This window comes from Syzygium oleosum, unplaced genomic scaffold (genome assembly GCF_021117445.2).
Source record: "Syzygium oleosum isolate NSW1041296 unplaced genomic scaffold, Sole_v2.1 Sole_v2.40, whole genome shotgun sequence".
Classification (NCBI taxonomy): Eukaryota; Viridiplantae; Streptophyta; class Magnoliopsida; order Myrtales; family Myrtaceae; genus Syzygium; species Syzygium oleosum.
In genome coordinates this window covers 2,012,455-2,030,761 of record NW_026607524.1, presented here as the reverse complement: position 1 = coordinate 2,030,761, position 18,307 = coordinate 2,012,455, and the positions used below count along the sequence as shown (strand labels likewise).

The window sequence follows — 18,307 nt, the reverse complement described above, 5'->3', positions numbered from 1 at the left end:
GTCTATGTGGCATAATTTTAATTTTTTGTTTGTCAAATTACCTCTGATTGATGATTTGGAAGCCCCGCGGCGGGGCAGCTATATAACCGATAAAATATGAGAGAGAGAGAGAGAGAGATCAGAGTTGAATTTGGGTAAAAAAGGCTACTAAATCGGGTCACAATTGTAAATAACAAATCAGTCAATAGCGTTACTGAAAACCAAAATAAATACAACAGAAGCAAAACACAAGCTTAAACAAACGAATTGATGGACTTTACTCTCACACACCATTATCTCCGATACTTCCCATTGGTTGCTTTTCTAAAATTTTGACTGAATTAGGCTAACGACAGTTTTATCAACTTGGAATGCCTTGGCAAGAATGTCTACGGAAATATCGGGCGTCGACCCAAACACAGCATTAGCGATTGTAATGACACCAGGGTTTTGGCTACCGAGAGCTGCGATGGCAACTGCATTCCCAAAATCGGTATTTCTCTGGTAATGGATAAGGCCTTGAGGGAAGACAAACGCGTCGCCCTTTCGCAAGATCTTGGAAATGAGGCGGTTGTCGGGGTTGGAAGTGATGAAACCTACTTCGAGGGTTCCTTCCAAGACTAACAAAATCTCGGTGGCTCGTGGGTGAATGTGGGGCGGGTTGATTCCCCATGGTGCAATGTCGATGCGCGCCATGGAGATTCCGAGAGTGTTGAGCCCCGGGAGCTGGGTCACGGTCACCGGCGTGACCTTGGAGCCAACAGGGTTTGACGTGTTGCCTGGAAGATGGAGCCCACTGAAGGAGAAGTCATTTGCCTGAACTGTTTTGGGGTCCTTGCAGGTTAGGCCATTCACGAGCACTGTATTGTGAGGAACAAAAATTGAATGAGTGAAGCAGCAGATGGTATTTGCTGGTAAAACATGAAATTTGCAAGATGAGGGGGCAACAAATATGGAAAAAGTATCAAAAAGCCTTCTCTAGAAGTAGTTTACACATTATTTTGCTGGGAAAGATTTCGTTCTTTGAATTATATCAGGCATGCTGTTAAGGGTTTATTTTATCAAATGAAAGCCTCTAGCGGATTACCTAACATAGACAGACTCATTCTACAGTATTAACTATACAAGGTAAAGTTCTACTAGGGAAACCATAAGCACTATCAAAACTCTTCACACATTCACAAACATTCATTGATTACCAGAACTGCCAGCTTGAGCGACACAGAAATCCTGGAGAGGGCTTTGATCAGCTGCCGCAAAAGCAAATACTAGACCCAAGAAACAAATCAAAAGCACACTTTTCGCCATCCCCGAAAGCAAAAGTCTCCGCAAAATGAAGAGATTGAGTTTAACTTTCAATGGGGACTTCTTTTCTGTCTCTCCGGGAGTAATGAAGATGGCTTGTGTTTGTTGCTGTGGATGAAATGCTGGGAGGAGGTCGCGAGTATTTATATGCGTACAGCAGCAGAAGACAACCAAGATTCAGATAAATATAAGAAGGAGGTCACTTTCTAAAGAAAGAGTCTCATCTTGTATTCTGGCCGTCCCTTTCAAAGAGAAGCTATGTGTTGCCAAATGCAGAATGGACGCTGTTCTCTCTTCCATAGTAGCGATGATAGTGTGTGGACATATCGAGAGCGAAGGCAACTTCACGCGCAAGAAGAATTAATCAGCGAAGTTGTCCCTTGACCAAGTACACGCTCGTAGCAAAAAATGAGTTCTCTTTCTCAATTTCCCACTCGGCTTTTGTTCCATGAACACGTACAAGAAAACGCGAGCTAAGTTAATGTGCTGCGAGAATTTTCTCTCTTCCTTTGCGCAGATATAGGAAAATGACGCTTTATATAATTCTTCTCTTTTATCTTTTCTTGCCAGCTAATGCATTATGTGTATGAGAAAGGAGAGGCTTTATTGGAAGGCTTGATCTATTCATAATAGCCGCATTTTGGCTTATTGTTGCACCACATATACATACATTGAGAACGAGATGGTTTCATTTGCGTTTAGAATATATGTTATTGTAGTTATCTTTACATAATGATTATTGCGTGTATACAACATCAGCAATGTGCTTTCGTTTTCATTAATTCAATTAGTTATTGAAAGCATACTTTAAGTTAAAAATACTACCACATGGATTTTTTAGGCACACATCTGATGGCATTTTTCAATTATTTATGATCTCTACCATAACTAGTCTCGTCAAATGGGTGGGTCGGGTTGAGTTGGGATGGGTCAAATACAATCCGATCCAAATTGATGTATTTAACCCATATCGACTCATTTTTATGCGACACCCGACTCGACCCAGACCTAACCCAGGCTCTAATTGTTAACAATTTTTTCAGTAAAATTTTGCCTCTAAAGAATGGTTGACTCAATGGACTAAATTCCCAAATCAACGAGGCAGCTCGAGTGATTGGGTAAGGTTGTCGGTTCGGATTTCAAGTGGCACATGAGCAATGTGAAAACTTGGGTGAGAGTTGCGCTGACAAACAGGACCACTTGCGTGGACAGGTTTGAGAGTCGGGTTATGGACGGGGGCGTGAAAGTGGCGACGAGGCGAAAGGTCTAGTGGAAATTGACATATAGTGTGAAATTGGCATTTTCTTTATATTTTGGAAATAAAAAAGGTTTGAGAGTCAGGTTACCGATGGGGGCGTGAAAGTGGCGATGAGGCGAAAGGTCTAGTGGAAATTGGCATATAGTGGAAAATTGGCATTTGCTTTATATTTTGGAAATAAAATTTTTTTGGGTGGATTAAAATAACTGTCTGTACTTGGTAACAATTTTTATTCACGAAAGATAAATGTGAATTTTCTTTTTTAATGGTTTGGCCAAAATGGTAAAAAAAAAAAACACTTGCTTTCAATGCATGATGATGTAAATGGATTTTCAAATTTTCAAAGAAAAACCTCAAATTGGTACATTTGTGACAAATTTACCCCAAATTGGTACATTTGTGACAAATTTACCCTCCATTAAATTGAATTAATACTACGAAAAATCACAAACCGGTACACATGGGGTTTTTTGTGGTCAAAAAATCAGTGCAGTGTAAATTTGTCACAAGTGTAACGGTGTAGAGTTTTCCGTGGTATTAACCCTTACTAAAATGAGTTAGAAATTGGGTCTGTTTCATATCAAATCCAAGTGTGTTTTATTTTTTTACCCATTCACACCTGCAATGAATAATAAAAACTCGCATACCACCTGACCCATTGAAAATGAGTTAAAATAAAAAAGGACCTACAACCCCTATTGCCACCTCCAACCATAACTACCATATTTGTGATATCCTGAAATTCGGCCATTTTCGAGATATATGAAATAATTATTTCATCGATGTACTCTTAGTTAAATCTCGCTTTGAATTGATAACTGATGAGAGGACTAACCATTGGGGAAAGGCTGTTAAGGAATTAAATACGCACGACCTGAGAACTCGACCATGGATTGACAATTCGACCATAAGGATTGACGAGGGACAATTTTGAGTCATTATAAACCGATCAAGGAACGATTATAGAATGATTCACCAATAGTATACGATCGGATCGTGGGTGATTCCGCCTGACCATTGTATGGATTGCGAATGATCCTAAACCAATTCCTAACGATCGTGTACTTTGAAACTAGCGATTGACCCATCGCAATTAGATGACAATCGAGGTCACCCATGACTCGAGAAAGTTTAAACATGGTTTGATATCAAATCAACCACGGGTCGAATACACATAATTCCTAAAAGCCACCCGTTAGTTTGAGATATACTAAAGTCGCAATTGATCGACTTTGACCATGAATTAGAATCCGAATTTGGGTATCGAACTTTCAATGATTTCAAGACTAACCTATAGGACGTCGCCTCATTAATCCACCGGTTTATTGGTTTGCTCGAAATTCTCGGAAAAGGAAATTTTGGGCAGAGAACTAGAGTCCACGAGAAAGTAGGCCGAGCGAAGGCCCATTGGGCCTCACGCCCAATGTGTGCTTCGGCCACTTGGGCCCAAACAAGTTCAAGTGGGCCCAATGAGGCCCACTAAGCTCACTTTACCATTTTCTAGCCCAATTTGAACGCACGAGCCATTCTAGCCCATTCTATATCCTTTTAAGCCCAAACTTGATTTATACGAGCCCGTACAAAATTTTAGCCCATATACACGTATAGTATTTTATACTATACTTTGTGAAATGACCATTTTGCCCCTCTAGCATTAAATGAGAAGTGACAAAGAGGAGTGAAAGTCTTGGTTATTTCTGAGGGAAAATGATGAAATTTTGGCACTTGAACTTGGCTTGAAGAGGAAGCCTATCTAGAGAGAAATATCTCTCACTCACTCTCTCTCCTCACCCCCTCTTGAACCGGGCCCCTCCTCTCTCCATTCTCTCTCTCATTTTCTCTCTTGTTCTTCATCTTTTCCTCTTGATTTTCCCCTTTGCTGCCCCCCTTGCTGCCGTGCATCACACCACCTCACGCTGCCGCCGCCGCCGTCGCCTTGAGCCGTCCTCACCACCGTCCGTGTGTCGTCCATCGCCCGTGCCACCCGTCCAAGCCACCACCGACACCCTACTCTCTCTTTGCCGTGAGTTGCCGCCGCCCCTTGCCGTTTCCAAGCAAAGCCAGTCGTCACTCACGTGGCTGCCTTCGTTCTCACGTAACTGACATCGTTAACGGGTGAGTTAACGTTCTAATCCCTTGATTAGTACGTTAAACTTGCTTAGGATTAGTTTTTATTAAGTTAATTAGGTGATTAGTTATTAATGGTCATTAATTAGTTGATAGGTTATTAACTAGCGATAAGTTATCGGAAAGTTAAGCGATAAGCTATCGTTATTTTAGTGATAAGCTATCGTCAAATAGGCAATAGGCTATTGAGGAATTAATGATAAGCTATCGTAAAAGGACAATAAGCTATCGGAAAAAAGTGTGATAAGCTATCATCAAAGGGGCGATAAGTTATCGTTATTTAAGTGATAAGCTATCACTAATTAGGTGATAAGCTTTCGATAATTGAATGATAAGTTATTGCAATTAGGGCAATAAGTGGATTTTATATGGGTGTCTTCTGTTTGATTTAAGTGTTGAATTATGCTCGTTTCATACTGTTTACTACCTGCTTTACCCTGAAAAATAATTGCCCTATTTGAAACCTTGTTATTTAATTTTTAAAAGGGTTTTTGTGGACATGTAAATAGTAAAACCCGAGGTGTCAGGTTTATATGTCAAGTTTTATAAGTTAAATAGGGCAAGGATGTTTAAAAAGGGAAGCATGCAAAGTTTGACGGTTCAATTGCGTGTATGTGATCACGTGTGAATTTATTATGGCATTTTTAGACATGAAAGTTACAGTATTTTGATGTATGAGCACGAACCCTGTCTACATTGGTTAAATGAGGAGAAATGAAATTGGCTTGAGTGGTTTAGGTGCTTGCGTGATCACATAATGAGAACTATTACCCCCGTATGGTTGCAGGCGTGCCTTGATTGGCCGTGATAAAACTCCCGCCTGATTGCGGGTGTGCCTTGAATGGTTGTGATGAGACCCCTGATGGATTTCAGGCATGCCCTGAGTGGCCGTGACCAATACCCTGTTAAACCAAAAGACCCCCGTGCGAGAACGGGTGTGCCCTAAGTGGCCGCAATAGATGTCGATCATTTTGGAAAACTGCCAACCCGTAGGATTGTGCCGTGGCCCTAAATAGTCTTAATAATCGGAACACGCATGGGTACAGCGTGCATGGGAAAGTTGTTATGTGTTTTGATTAGGTTATATGCTTATTGCATTATTACGGCACGTGATGATTTATAACGTGCAGAGCACGTGCTAAGGCAAGGTAAGGATGCCTGCGATTGTGTGATGGCGTGTTTGTGTATGCCGTGCTGAGTTGCCTGACACTGCGTATAACTAAAGCAAAGCAAGGGGTTGCATTGCTATTGATCTACCATCATTATATCGCTGTATGTTTAAGGTGCATCCAAGACGAGTTGACTTTCTAAACAAGGCTTAGATCATTAACTTGCTGAGATTTATATCTCATTTGTTGTTGTTAACTGTTTTCCAGGGCTTTAGCATGGCGAACCACTTGATGCGGTTTGGGGTGCCGCAGGATATGGATAGTATTATTACTACCCATCCTCTTCCCAGCAAGCCACATCTTTTTAGCAGCACCTGTCTACTGTGTGGGTGGATTAGAGTCTAGCTATGTGGGTCCCTCATCGGTTCCAGGCATGGTTCATTCTTGAGGGTGAGAACCTGTACGGTCCTCTGAGGGGCTTCGATGGTCCTCTAGATGGGGGCCCTAGGCAGGAGGTCTGGGACCCTATGGACATTAACCCACCTGATGGGTCAATGGAGAATCTCGAGACCAAACCTGATCTTGTGTACCCGTTGGATTACAAACCGTCAGAGCATGATCCCGACTCGCCCTATTTTGATTCGCCGAGCCACTATGTTGGTAGTCCTTGAAGGACATACCTGTGATGGGTTCTTTTTAGATGACCCACTTTTGGATGGAGTAGATTGACCCCCAGTCCGATATCTTTTTTGGTAGACTTATAAGGAAAGTTGCCCTTGAAAGACTTGTAAATGTGTTTCCTTGGGGTTAATCTAGTAATTAAATAAAATGGCGTTTTGGCATGACTGTTGTTCATTGTTATTACTATCCCTATTGTTTATTGTTATGACTAGGTGATTGTTGTCGCTTCCGCATGCATAATTGAAAGATAAAATGAAAGGTCGACGATGAGTCCCGGGACATCGCATTCAATTGTCCTAAGTGAAATAGGGGTTGTTGCGTGCTCAAGGGTCGAGGTGTGACAATATCGATGGCAAACATTTTTAAGTGCGATGATACATCTCCTCTGCTAGCATTTTGACACCCTTTACCAACACGAATGATGATTTTTTGCAGTTGTGAGTAGATTGTAATATTTTGAGGATATCGATAAATCTTTTTTTAGGTCTGTAGGATATCGATAAATTAAAAATAAAGTTATTTGAGATATTAAAGTAATGATATTAGTCGATCATCTATGACATTTGTTGTTTACTAAAAGAGTATGACTTGTCAAAATCAGTATGTATTGTACGTCAAGGGTGTCTAGTTAAAGTTATCATTCGTGAATAGTCATTTTGATTGCATTTCAAAAGTCATAACTTGTCATTGGAAGGTTGGTTACATCTTTAAAAAGTCATAAATTGAAAGAAAGCGACTATTGATCAATATGAAATTCTTATTGTAATATATAATATAATATAATATATTTAGACTAGTAATTAAATTTTTCACACTGTTTTATCAATAGAGTTTTCTAGAGGCTTTTGTTGTATCCTAAGAGTGTCTTACTTTCTATACTTCGGCCACCACAACGAGGGCAATAATAATAATAAGAAAGTGGTATACACGCCTCAAAACCTATTTCCGTTTTCATCTGCAATTTATTCTCTCTAGTAGTGGCTACAAACCGAACTGGCTAGTACTTTATGGCTCCTATTATAGTGATATATCTTCCCAAAGCACAAAATAAACTACTCAAATAAAAATTAGTAAGTTCGTTTATGAGTTAGTTAATCCAAAGTGTTCATAAGAAAATTAATTTAAGTTAATAAAGATAAGAAATGCTTATGATTTGTAAATTTTCAGAAAGAATTTTTTTATTTTAATAATAGTGTCAATAAGGCACCAAAAAGTTACTGGAAGAAATCAGGTGACCGGCACAATTTTACCAACAAATTTTTTGGCACTTACTAACTTTTTAAGATATCGAACATCATCAAGAAAAATCCACCTTTTAGGAATAGAATACTAGAATCGTCCATTTTGAAAAACTACTCTTAATGAGACAGAAAATGCTCTTAGATAAAATAAGAACATTTACGTCTATGTGGCATAATTTTAATTTTTTGTTTGTCAAATTACCTCTGATTGATGATTTGGAAGCCCCGCGGCGGGGCAGCTATATAACCGATAAAATATGAGAGAGAGAGAGAGAGATCAGAGTTGAATTTGGGTAAAAAAGGCTACTAAATCGGGTCACAATTGTAAATAACAAATCAGTCAATAGCGTTACTGAAAACCAAAATAAATACAACAGAAGCAAAACACAAGCTTAAACAAACGAATTGATGGACTTTACTCTCACACACCATTACCTCCGATACTTCCCATTGGTTGCTGTTCTAAAATTTTGACTGAATTAGGCTAACGACAGTTTTATCAACTTGGAATGCCTTGGCAAGAATGTCTACGGAAATATCGGGCGTCGACCCAAACACAGCATTAGCGATTGTAATGACACCAGGGTTTTGGCTACCGAGAGCTGCGATGGCGACTGCATTCCCAAAACCGGTATTTCTCTGGTAATGGATAAGGCCTTGAGGGAAGACAAACGCGTCGCCCTTTCGCAAGATCTTGGAAATGAGGCGGTTGTCGGGGTTGGAAGTGATGAAACCTACTTCGAGGGTTCCTTCCAAGACTAACAAAATCTCGGTGGCTCGTGGGTGAATGTGGGGCGGGTTGATTCCCCATGGTGCAATGTCGATGCGCGCCATGGAGATTCCGAGAGTGTTGAGCCCCGGGAGCTGGGTCACGGTCACCGGCATGACCTTGGAGCCAACAGGGTTTGACGTGTTGCCTGGAAGATGGAGCCCACTGAAGGAGAAGTCATTTGCCTGAACTGTTTTGGGGTCCTTGCAGGCTAGGCCATTCACGAGCACTGTATTGTGAGGAACAAAAATTGAATGAGTGAAGCAGCAGATGGTATTTGCTGGTAAAACATGAAATTTGCAAGATGAGGGGGCAACAAATATGGAAAAAGTATCAAAAAGCCTTCTCTAGAAGTAGTTTACACATTATTTTGCTGGGAAAGATTTCGTTCTTTGAATTATATCAGGCATGCTGTTAAGGGTTTATTTTATCAAATGAAAGCCTCTAGCGGATTACCTAACATAGACAGACTCATTCTACAGTATTAACTATACAAGGTAAAGTTCTACTAGGGAAACCATAAGCACTATCAAAACTCTTCACACATTCACAAACATGCATTGATTACCAGAACTGCCAGCTTGAGCGACACAGAAATCCTGGAGAGGGCTTTGATCAGCTGCCGCAAAAGCAAATACTAGACCCAAGAAACAAATCAAAAGCACACTTTTCGCCATCCCCGAAAGCAAAAGTCTCCGCAAAATGAAGAGATCGAGTTTAACTTTCAATGGGGACTTCTTTACTGTCTCTCCGTGAGTAATGAAGATGGCTTGTGTTTGTTGCTGTGGATGAAATGCTGGGAGGAGGTCGCGAGTATTTATATGCGTACAGCAGCAGAAGACAACCAAGATTCAGATAAATATAAGAAGGAGGTCACTTTCTAAAGAAAGAGTCTCATCTTGTATTCTGGCCGTCCCTTTCAAAGAGAAGCTATGTGTTGCCAAATGCAGAATGGACGCTGTTCTCTCTTCCATAGTAGCGATGATAGTGTGTGGACATATCGAGAGCGAAGGCAACTTCACGCGCAAGAAGAATTAATCAGCGAAGTTGTCCCTTGACCAAGTACACGCTCGTAGCAAAAACTGAGTTCTCTTTCTCAATTTCCCATTCGGCTTTTGTTCCATGAACACGTATAAGAAAACGCGAGCTAAGTAAATGTGCTGCGAGAATTTTCTCTCTTCCTTTGCGCAGATATAGGAAAATGACGCTTTATATAATTCTTCTCTTTTATCTTTTCTTGCCGGCTAATGCATTATGTGTATGAGAAAGGAGAGGCTTTATTGGAAGGCTTGATCTATTCATAATAGCCGCATTTTGGCTTATTGTTGCACCACATATACATACATTGAGAACGAGATGGTTTCATTTGCGTTTAGAATTTATGTTATTGTAGTTGTCTTTACATAATGATATTGCGTGTATACAACATCAGCAATGTGCTTTCGTTTTCATTAATTCAATTAGTTATTGAAAGCATAGTTTAAGTTAAAAATACTACCACGTGGATTTTTTAGGCACGCATCTGCTGGCATTTTTCAATTATTTATAATCCCCATCATAACTAGACCCGTCAAATGGATGGGTCGGGTTGAGTTGGGATGGGTCAAATACGATCCGATCCAAATTGATGTATATAACCCATATCGACTCATCTTTATGCGACACCCGACTCGACCCAGACCTAACCTAGGCTCTAATTGTTAACAATTTTTTCATTAAATTTTTGCCTCTAAAGAATGGGTGACTCAATGGACTAAATTCCCAAATCAATGAGGCAGCTCGAGTGATTGGGTAAGGTTGTCGGCTCGGATTTCAAGTGGCATATGAGCAATGTGAAAACTTGGGTGAGAGTTGCGCTGACAAACAGGATCACTTGCGTGGACAGGTGTGAGAGTCGGGTTATGGATGGGGGCGTGAAAGTGGCGATGAGGCGAAAGGTCTAGTGGAAATTGACATATAGTGTAAAATTGGCATTTGCTTTATATTTTGGAAATAAAAAAGGTTTGAGAGTCAGGTTACCGATGGGGGCGTGAAAGTGGCGGTGAGGCGAAAGGTCTAGTGGAAATTGGCATGTAGTGGAAAATTGGCATTTGCTTTATATTTTGGAAATAAAAAATTTTTGGGTGGATTAAAATAACTGTCTGTACATGGTAACAATTTTTATTCACAAAAGATAAATGTGAATTTTCTTTTTTAATGGTTTGGCCAAAATGGTAAAAAAAAAAAAACACTTGCTTTCAATGCATGATGATGTAAATGGATTTTCAAATTTTCAAAGAAAAACCCCAAATCGGTACACTTATGACAAATTTACCCCAAATTAATTTTTTTACCACCAAAAACCCCAAATTGGTACATTTGTGACAAATTTACCCTCCATTAAATTGAATTAATACTACGAAAAATCACAAACCGGTACACCTGGGGTTTTTTGTGGTCAAAAAATTAGTGCAGTGTAAATTTGTCACAAGTATAACGGTTTAGAGTTTTCCGTGGTATTAACCCTTACTAAAATGAGTTAGAAATTGGGTCTATTTCATATCAAATCCAAGTGGGTTTTATTTTTTTACCCATTCACACCTGCAATGAATAATAAAAACTCGCATACCACTTGACCCATTGAAAATGAGTTAAATAAAAAAGGGCCTACAACCCCTATTGCCACCTCCAACCATAATTACCATATTTGTGATATCTTGAAATTCGACCATTTTCGAGATTTATGAAATAATTATTTCATCGATGTACTCTTAGTTAAATCTCGCTCTGAATTGATAACTGATGAGAGGACTAACCATTGGGGAAAGGCTGTTAAGGAATTAAATACGCACGACCTGAGAACTCGATCATGGATTGACAATTCGACCATAAGGATTGACGAGGGACAATTTTGAGTCATTATAAACCGATCAAGGAACGGTTATAGAATGATTCACCAATAGTATATAATCGGATCGTGGGTGATTCCGCCTGACCATTGTCTGGATTGCGAATGATCCTAAACCAATTCCTAACGATCGTGTACTTTGAAACTAGCGATTGACCCATTGCAATTAGATGACAATCAAGGTCACCCATGACTCGAGAAAGTTTAAACGTGGTTTGATATCAAATCAACCACGGGTCGAATACACGTAATTCCTAAAAGCCACCCGTTAGTTTGAGATACACTAAAGTCGCAATTGATCGACTTTGACCATGAATTAGAATCCGAATTTGGGTATCGAACTTTCAATGATTTCAAGACTAACCTATAGGACGTCACCTCGTTAATCCTCCGGTTTATTGGTTTGCTCGAAATTCTCGAAAAAGGAAATTTTGGGCCGAGAACTAGAGCCCACGAGAAAGTGGGCCGAGAGAAGGCCCATTGGACCTCACGCCCAATGTGTGCTTCAGCCACATGGGCCCAAACAAATTCAAGTGGGCCCAATGAGGCCCACTAAGCTCACTTTACCATTTTCTAGCCCAATTTGAACCCATGAGCCATTCTAGCCCATTCTATATCCTTTTAAGCCCAAACTTGATTTATACGAGCCCGTACAAAATTTTAGCCCACATACACATATAGTATTTTATACTATACTTTGTGAAATGACCATTTTGCCCCTCTAGCATTAAATGAGAAGTGACAAAGAGGAGTGAAAGTCTTGGTTATTTATGAGGGAAACTTGAAGAGGAAGCCTATCTAGAGAGAAATATCTCTCATTCTCTCTCACTCACTCTCTCTCCTCACCCCCTCTTGCACCGGGCCCCTCCTCTCTCCATTCTCTCTCTCATTTTCTCTCTTGTTCTTCATCTTTTCCTCTTGATTTTCCCCTTTGCTGCCCCCCTTGCTGTCGTGCATCACACCACCTCACGCTGCCTCCGCCGCCGTCGCCTTGAGCCGTCCTCACCACCGTCCGTGTGTCGTCCATCGCCCGTGCCGCCCGTCCAAGCCACCACCAGCACCCTCCTCTCTCTTTGCCGTGAGTTGCCGCCGCCCCTCGCCGTTTCCAAGCAAAGCCGGTCGTCACTCACGTGGCCGCCTTCGTTCTCACGTAACTGACATCGTTAACGGGTGAGTTAACATTCTAATCCCTTGATTAGTACGTTAAACTTGCTTAGGGTTAGTTTTTATTAAGTTAATTAGGTGATTAGTTATTAATGGTCATTAATTAGTTGATAGGTTATTAACTAGCGATAAGTTATCGGAAAGTTATGCGATAAGCTATCGTCAAATAGGCAATAGGCTATTGAGGAATTAATGATAAGCTATCGTAAAAGGACGATAAGCTATCGGAAAAAAGTGTGATAAGCTATCATCAAAGGGACGATAAGCTATCGTTATTTAAGTGATAAGCTATCACTAATTAGGTTATAAGCTTTCGATAATTGAATGACAAGTTATTGCAATTAGGGCAATAAGTGGATTTTATATGGGTGTCTTCTGTTTGATTTAAGTGTTGAATTATGCTCGTTTCATACTGTTTAATGCCTGCTTTACCCTGAAAAATAATTGCCCTATTTGAAACCTTGTTATTTAATTTTTAAAAGGGTTTTTGTGGACATGTAAATAGTAAAACCCGAGGTGTCAGGTTTATATGTCAAGTTTTATAAGTTAAATAGGGCAAGGATGTTTAAAAAGGGAAGCATGCAAAGTTTGACGGTTCAATTGTGTGTATGTGATCACGTGTGAATTTATTATGGCATTTTTAGACATGAAAGTTACAGTATTTTGATGTATGAGCACGAACCATGTCTACATTGGTTAAATGACGAGAAATGAAATTGGCTTGAGTGGTTTAGGTGCTTGCGTGATCACATAATGAGAACTATTACCCCCGTATGGTTGCACGCGTGCCTTGATTGGCCGTGATAAAACCCCCGCCTGATTGCGGGTGTGCCTTGAATGGTTGTGATGAGACCCCTGATGGATTTCAGGCATGCCCTGAGTGGCCGTGACCAATACCCTGTTAAACCAGAAGACCCCCGTGCGAGAACGAGTGTGCCCTAAGTGGCCGCAATAGATGTCGATCATTTTGGAAAATCGCCAACCCGTAGGATTGTGCCGTGGCCCTAAATAGTCTTAATAATCGGAACACGCATAGGTGCAGCGTGCATGGGAAAGTTGTTATGTGTTATGATTAGGTTCTATGCTTATTGCATTATTACGGCACGTGATGATTTATAACATGCAGAGCACGTGCTAAGGCAAGGTAAGGATGCCTGCGATTGTGTGATGGCGTGTTTGTGTATGCCGTGCTGAGTTGCCTGACACTGCGTATAACTAAAGCAAAGCAAGGGGTTGCATTGCTATTGATCTACCATCATTATATCGCTATATGTTTAAGGTGCATCCGAGACGAGTTGACTTCCTAAACAAGGCTTAGATCATTAACTTGCTGAGATTTATATCTCATTTGTTGTTGTTAACTGTTTTCCAGGGCCTTAGCATGGCGAACCACTTGATGCGGTTTGGGGTGCCGCAGGATATGGATAGTATTATTACTACCCATCGTTTTCCCAGCAAGCCACATCTTTTTTAGCAGCACCTGTCTACTGTGTGGGTGGATGAGAGTCTAGCTATGTGGGTCCCTCATCAGTTCCAGGCATGGTTCATTCATAAGGGCGAGAACCTGTACGGTCCTCTGAGGGGCTTCGATGGTCCTCTAGATGGGGGCCCTGGGCAGGAGGTCTGGGACCCTATGGACATTAACCCACCTGACGGGTCAATGGAGAATCCCGAGACCAAACCTGATCTTGTGTACCCGTTGGATTACAAACTGTCAGAGCATGATCTCGACTCGCACTATTTTGATTCGCCGAGCCACTATGTTGGCAGTCCTTGAAGGACATGCCTGTGATGGGTTCTTTTTAGATGACCCACTTTTGGATGGAGTAGATTGACCCCCAGCCCGATATCTTTTTTGGTAGACTTATAAGGAAAGGTGCCCTTGAAAGACTTGTAAATGTGTTTCCTTGGGGTTAATCTAGTAATTAAATAAAATGGCGTTTTGGCATGACTGTTGTTGATTGTTATTACTATCCATGTTGTTTATTGTTATGACTAGGTGATTGTTGTCGCTTCCGCATGCGTAATTGAAAGATAAAATGAAAGGTCGGCAATGAGTCCTGGGACATCGCATTCAATTGTCCTAAGTCAAATAGGGGTTGTTGCGTGCTCAAGGGTCGGGGCGCGACAATATCGATGGCAAACATTTTTAAGTGCGATGATACATCTCCTCTGCTAGCATTTTGACACCCTTTACCAACATGAATGATGATTTTTTGCAGTTGTGAGTAGATTGTAATATTTTGAGGATATCGAAAAATCTTTTTTTAGGTCTGTAGGATATCGATAAATTAAAAATAAAGTTATTTGAGATATTAAAGTAATGATATTAGTCGATCATCTATGACATTTGTTGTTTACTAAGGCTCCGTTCGTTTGGCAGAAAATATTCTTCCGGAAAATATTTTCCGGGTTTTCCGGTGTTCGGGGGGCGGAAAACGTTTTCCGTGGAAAAATATTTTCCTTCCCCCTTCACAAAATAGCTTAAGTCTATGGAAAATGACTTCCGCTTCTTCAAAGCGGAAATCATTTTCCCGAGCTTCTTCTTCTTCTTCTTCACTAAGGTCGCCGGCCACCACCGCTTCCGGTCGCCGGCCGCCGCCGCGCCGCGCCGGTCGCCGCCGCCGCCGCCGCCCGGTCGCCGGCCGCCGCCGCGCCCGCCGGTCGCCGCCGCCGCCGCCGCCGGCCGCCCGCCGCCGCCGCCGCCGCCGCCGGCCCTACACCGCCGACGAAAAATATTTTCCGAAACTTTTTCATATTGATCGCCGAACACCGGAAAATTATGTTCCGGGAAAACATTTTCCAGGAAAATGACTTCCGGGAAAATATTTTCCAAAAGGAGAATATTTTCCGCCAAACGAACGGAGCCTAAAAGAGTATGACTTGTCAAAATCAGTATGTATTGTACGTCAAGGGTGTCTAGTTAAAGTTATCATTCGTGAATAGTCATTTTGATTGCATTTCAAAAGTCATAACTTGTCATTGGAAGGTTGGTTACATCTTTAAAAAGTCATAAATTGAAAGAAAGCAACTATTGATCAATATGAAATTCTTATTATAATATATAATATAATATAATATATTTAGACTAGTAATTAAATTTTTCACACTGTTTTATCAATAGAGTTTTCTAGAGGCTTTTGTTGTATCCTAAGGCTCCGTTCGTTTGCCGGAAAATATTCTCCTTTTGGAAAATATTTTTCCGGAAGTCATTTTCCTGAAAAATGTTTTCCTGGAACACAATTTTCTGGTGTTCGGCTAAAATTTGAAAAAGTTTCGGAAAATATTTTCTGGTGTTCGGCGGCGCCGATCCGGCGGCGTCTGGCGTCCGGCGACCGGCGGCGGGCGGCGGCGGCGGCCTGCGACTGGCGGCGGTGACCGGCGATCCACTTCCTCTCCCACGGAAAACATTTTCCCTCCCATGGGCAATTTTGCCTTCACTTTAGGGGAAAATGATTTCCTCTTTGTGAAAAGAGGAAATCATTTTCCTCAAAACAATGAAGGATTTGGGGGTGGGGTAGGAAAATGTTTTCCCATGGAAAACATTTTCCGCTCCTGAACACCGGAAAACGCGAAAAATATTTTCCGGAAAAATATTTTTTTGGGAACGAACACAGCCTAAGAGTGTCTTACTTTCTATACTTCGGCCACCACAACGAGGGCAATAATAATAATAAGAAAGTGGTATACACGCCTCAAAACCTATTTCCGTTTTCATCTGCAATTTATTCTCTCTAGTAGTGGCTACAAACCGAACTGGCTAGTACTTTATGGCTCCTATTATAGTGATATATCTTCCCAAAGCACAAAATAAACTACTCAAATAAAAATTAGTAAGTTCGTTTATGAGTTAGTTAATCCAAAGTGTTCATAAGAAAATTAATTTAAGTTAATAAAGATAAGAAATGCTTATGATTTGTAAATTTTCAGAAACAGTTTTTTTATTTTAATAATAGTGTCAATAAGGCCCCAAAAAGTTACTGGAAGAAATCAGGTGACCGGTACAATTTTACCAACAAATTTTTTGGCACTTACTAACTTTTTAAGATATCGATCATCATCAAGAAAAATCCACCTTTTAGGAATAGAATACTAGAATCGTCCATTTTGAAAAACTACTCTTAATGAGACAGAAAATGCTCTTAGATAAAATAAGAACGTTTACGTCTATGTGGCATAATTTTAATTTTTTGTTTGTCGAATTACCTCTGATTGATGATTTGGAAGCCCCGTGGCGGGGCAGCCATATAACCGATAAAATATGAGAGAGAGAGAGAGAGAGAGATCAGAGTTGAATTTGGGTAAAAAAGGCTACTAAATCGGGTCACAATTGTAAATAACAAATCAGTCAATAGCGTTACTGAAAACCAAAATAAATACAACAGAAGCAAAACACAAGCTTAAACAAACGAATTGATGGACTTTACTCTCACACACCATTACCTCCGATACTTCCCATTGGTTGCTGTTCTAAAATTTTGACTGAATTAGGCTAACGACAGTTTTATCAACTTGGAATGCCTTGGCAAGAATGTCTACGGAAATATCGGGCGTCGACCCAAACACAGCATTAGCGATTGTAATGACACCAGGGTTTTGGCTACCGAGAGCTACGATGGCAACTGCATTCCCAAAACCGGTATTTCTCTGGTAATGGATAAGGCCTTGAGGGAAGACAAACGCGTCGCCCTTTCGCAAGATCTTGGAAATGAGGCGGTTGTCGGGGTTGGAAGTGATGAAACCTACTTCAAGGGTTCCTTCCAAGACTAACAAAATCTCGGTGGCTCGTGGGTGAATGTGGGGCGGGTTGATTCCCCATGGTGCAATGTCGATGCGCGCCATGGAGATTCCAAGAGTGTTGAGCCCTGGGAGCTGGGTCACGGTCACCGGCGTGACCTTGGAGCCAACAGGGTTTGACGTGTTGCCTGGAAGATGGAGCCCACTGAAGGAGAAGTCATTTGCCTGAACTGTTTTGGGGTCCTTGCAGGCTAGGCCATTCACGAGCACTGTATTGTGAGGAACAAAAATTGAATGAGTGAAGCAGCAGATGGTATTTGCTGGTAAAACATGAAATTTGCAAGATGAGGGGGCAACAAATATGGAAAAAGTATCAAAAAGCCTTCTCTAGAAGTAGTTTACACATTATTTTGCTGGGAAAGATTTCGTTCTTTGAATTATATCAGGCATGCTGTTAAGGGTTTATTTTATCAAATGAAAGCCTCTAGCGGATTACCTAACATAGACAGACTCATTCTACAGTTTAACTATACAAGGTAAAGTTCTACTAGGGAAACCATAAGCACTATCAAAACTCTTCACACATTCACAAACATGCATTGATTACCAGAACTGCCAGCTTGAGCGACACAGAAATCCTGGAGAGGGCTTTGATCAGCTGCCGCAAAAGCAAATACTAGACCCAAGAAACAAATCAAAAGCACACTTTTCGCCATCCCCGAAAGCAAAAGTCTCCGCAAAATGAAGAGATTGAGTTTAACTTTCAATGGGGACTTCTTTTCTGTCTCTCCGGGAGTAATGAAGATGGCTTGTGTTTGTTGCTGTGGATGAAATGCTGGGAGGAGGTCGCGAGTATTTATATGCGTACAGCAGCAGAAGACAACCAAGATTCAGATAAATATAAGAAGGAGGTCACTTTCTAAAGAAAGAGTCTCATCTTGTATTCTGGCCGTCCCTTTCAAAGAGAAGCTATGTGTTGCCAAATGCAGAATGGACGCTGTTCTCTCTTCCATAGTAGCGATGATAGTGTGTGGACATATCGAGAGCGAA

The 18,307-nt window shown here is 41.0% G+C and overlaps 3 protein-coding genes across 3 annotated transcripts; all 3 read right to left on the bottom strand.

Moving 5' to 3' along the window:
* Positions 1-265: 265 nt before the first annotated feature.
* LOC115666498 (putative germin-like protein 2-1) lies at positions 266-1,287 on the bottom strand. Its single transcript, XM_030588211.2, has 2 exons — positions 1,179-1,287; positions 266-839 (listed from the first exon to the last, which is right to left on the bottom strand). The coding sequence occupies exons 1-2, from the start codon at positions 1,285-1,287 to the stop codon at positions 304-306; spliced, it is 645 nt and encodes a 214-aa protein (XP_030444071.2). The 3' UTR covers positions 266-303.
* A 6,875-nt stretch (positions 1,288-8,162) lies between these two features.
* Positions 8,163-9,240, bottom strand: LOC130136007 (putative germin-like protein 2-1). The gene is made up of 2 exons (XM_056305973.1): positions 9,038-9,240; positions 8,163-8,698 (listed from the first exon to the last, which is right to left on the bottom strand). The coding sequence occupies exons 1-2, from the start codon at positions 9,144-9,146 to the stop codon at positions 8,163-8,165; spliced, it is 645 nt and encodes a 214-aa protein (XP_056161948.1). The 5' UTR covers positions 9,147-9,240.
* A 7,750-nt stretch (positions 9,241-16,990) lies between these two features.
* On the bottom strand, positions 16,991-18,013 carry LOC130136008 (putative germin-like protein 2-1). The gene is made up of 2 exons (XM_056305974.1): positions 17,865-18,013; positions 16,991-17,526 (listed from the first exon to the last, which is right to left on the bottom strand). Exons 1-2 carry the CDS (start codon positions 17,971-17,973, stop codon positions 16,991-16,993), a joined length of 645 nt encoding a protein of 214 aa, XP_056161949.1. The 5' UTR covers positions 17,974-18,013.
* Between the last annotated feature and the right edge of the window lie 294 nt (positions 18,014-18,307).

Excerpts from the sequence above, each read along its gene's own strand:
- LOC115666498 (XM_030588211.2), bottom strand. The coding sequence starts at position 1,287 with ATGGCGAAAAGTGTGCTTTTGATTTGTTTCTTGGGTCTAGTATTTGCT. Across the intron at positions 840-1,178 it reads CGCTCAAGCTGGCAGTTCTG|TGCTCGTGAATGGCCTAACC; the intron begins GTAATCAATGAA and ends CTCACAATACAG.
- LOC130136007 (XM_056305973.1), bottom strand. The coding sequence starts at position 9,146 with ATGGCGAAAAGTGTGCTTTTGATTTGTTTCTTGGGTCTAGTATTTGCT. Across the intron at positions 8,699-9,037 it reads CGCTCAAGCTGGCAGTTCTG|TGCTCGTGAATGGCCTAGCC; the intron begins GTAATCAATGCA and ends CTCACAATACAG.
- LOC130136008 (XM_056305974.1), bottom strand. The coding sequence starts at position 17,973 with ATGGCGAAAAGTGTGCTTTTGATTTGTTTCTTGGGTCTAGTATTTGCT. Across the intron at positions 17,527-17,864 it reads CGCTCAAGCTGGCAGTTCTG|TGCTCGTGAATGGCCTAGCC; the intron begins GTAATCAATGCA and ends CTCACAATACAG.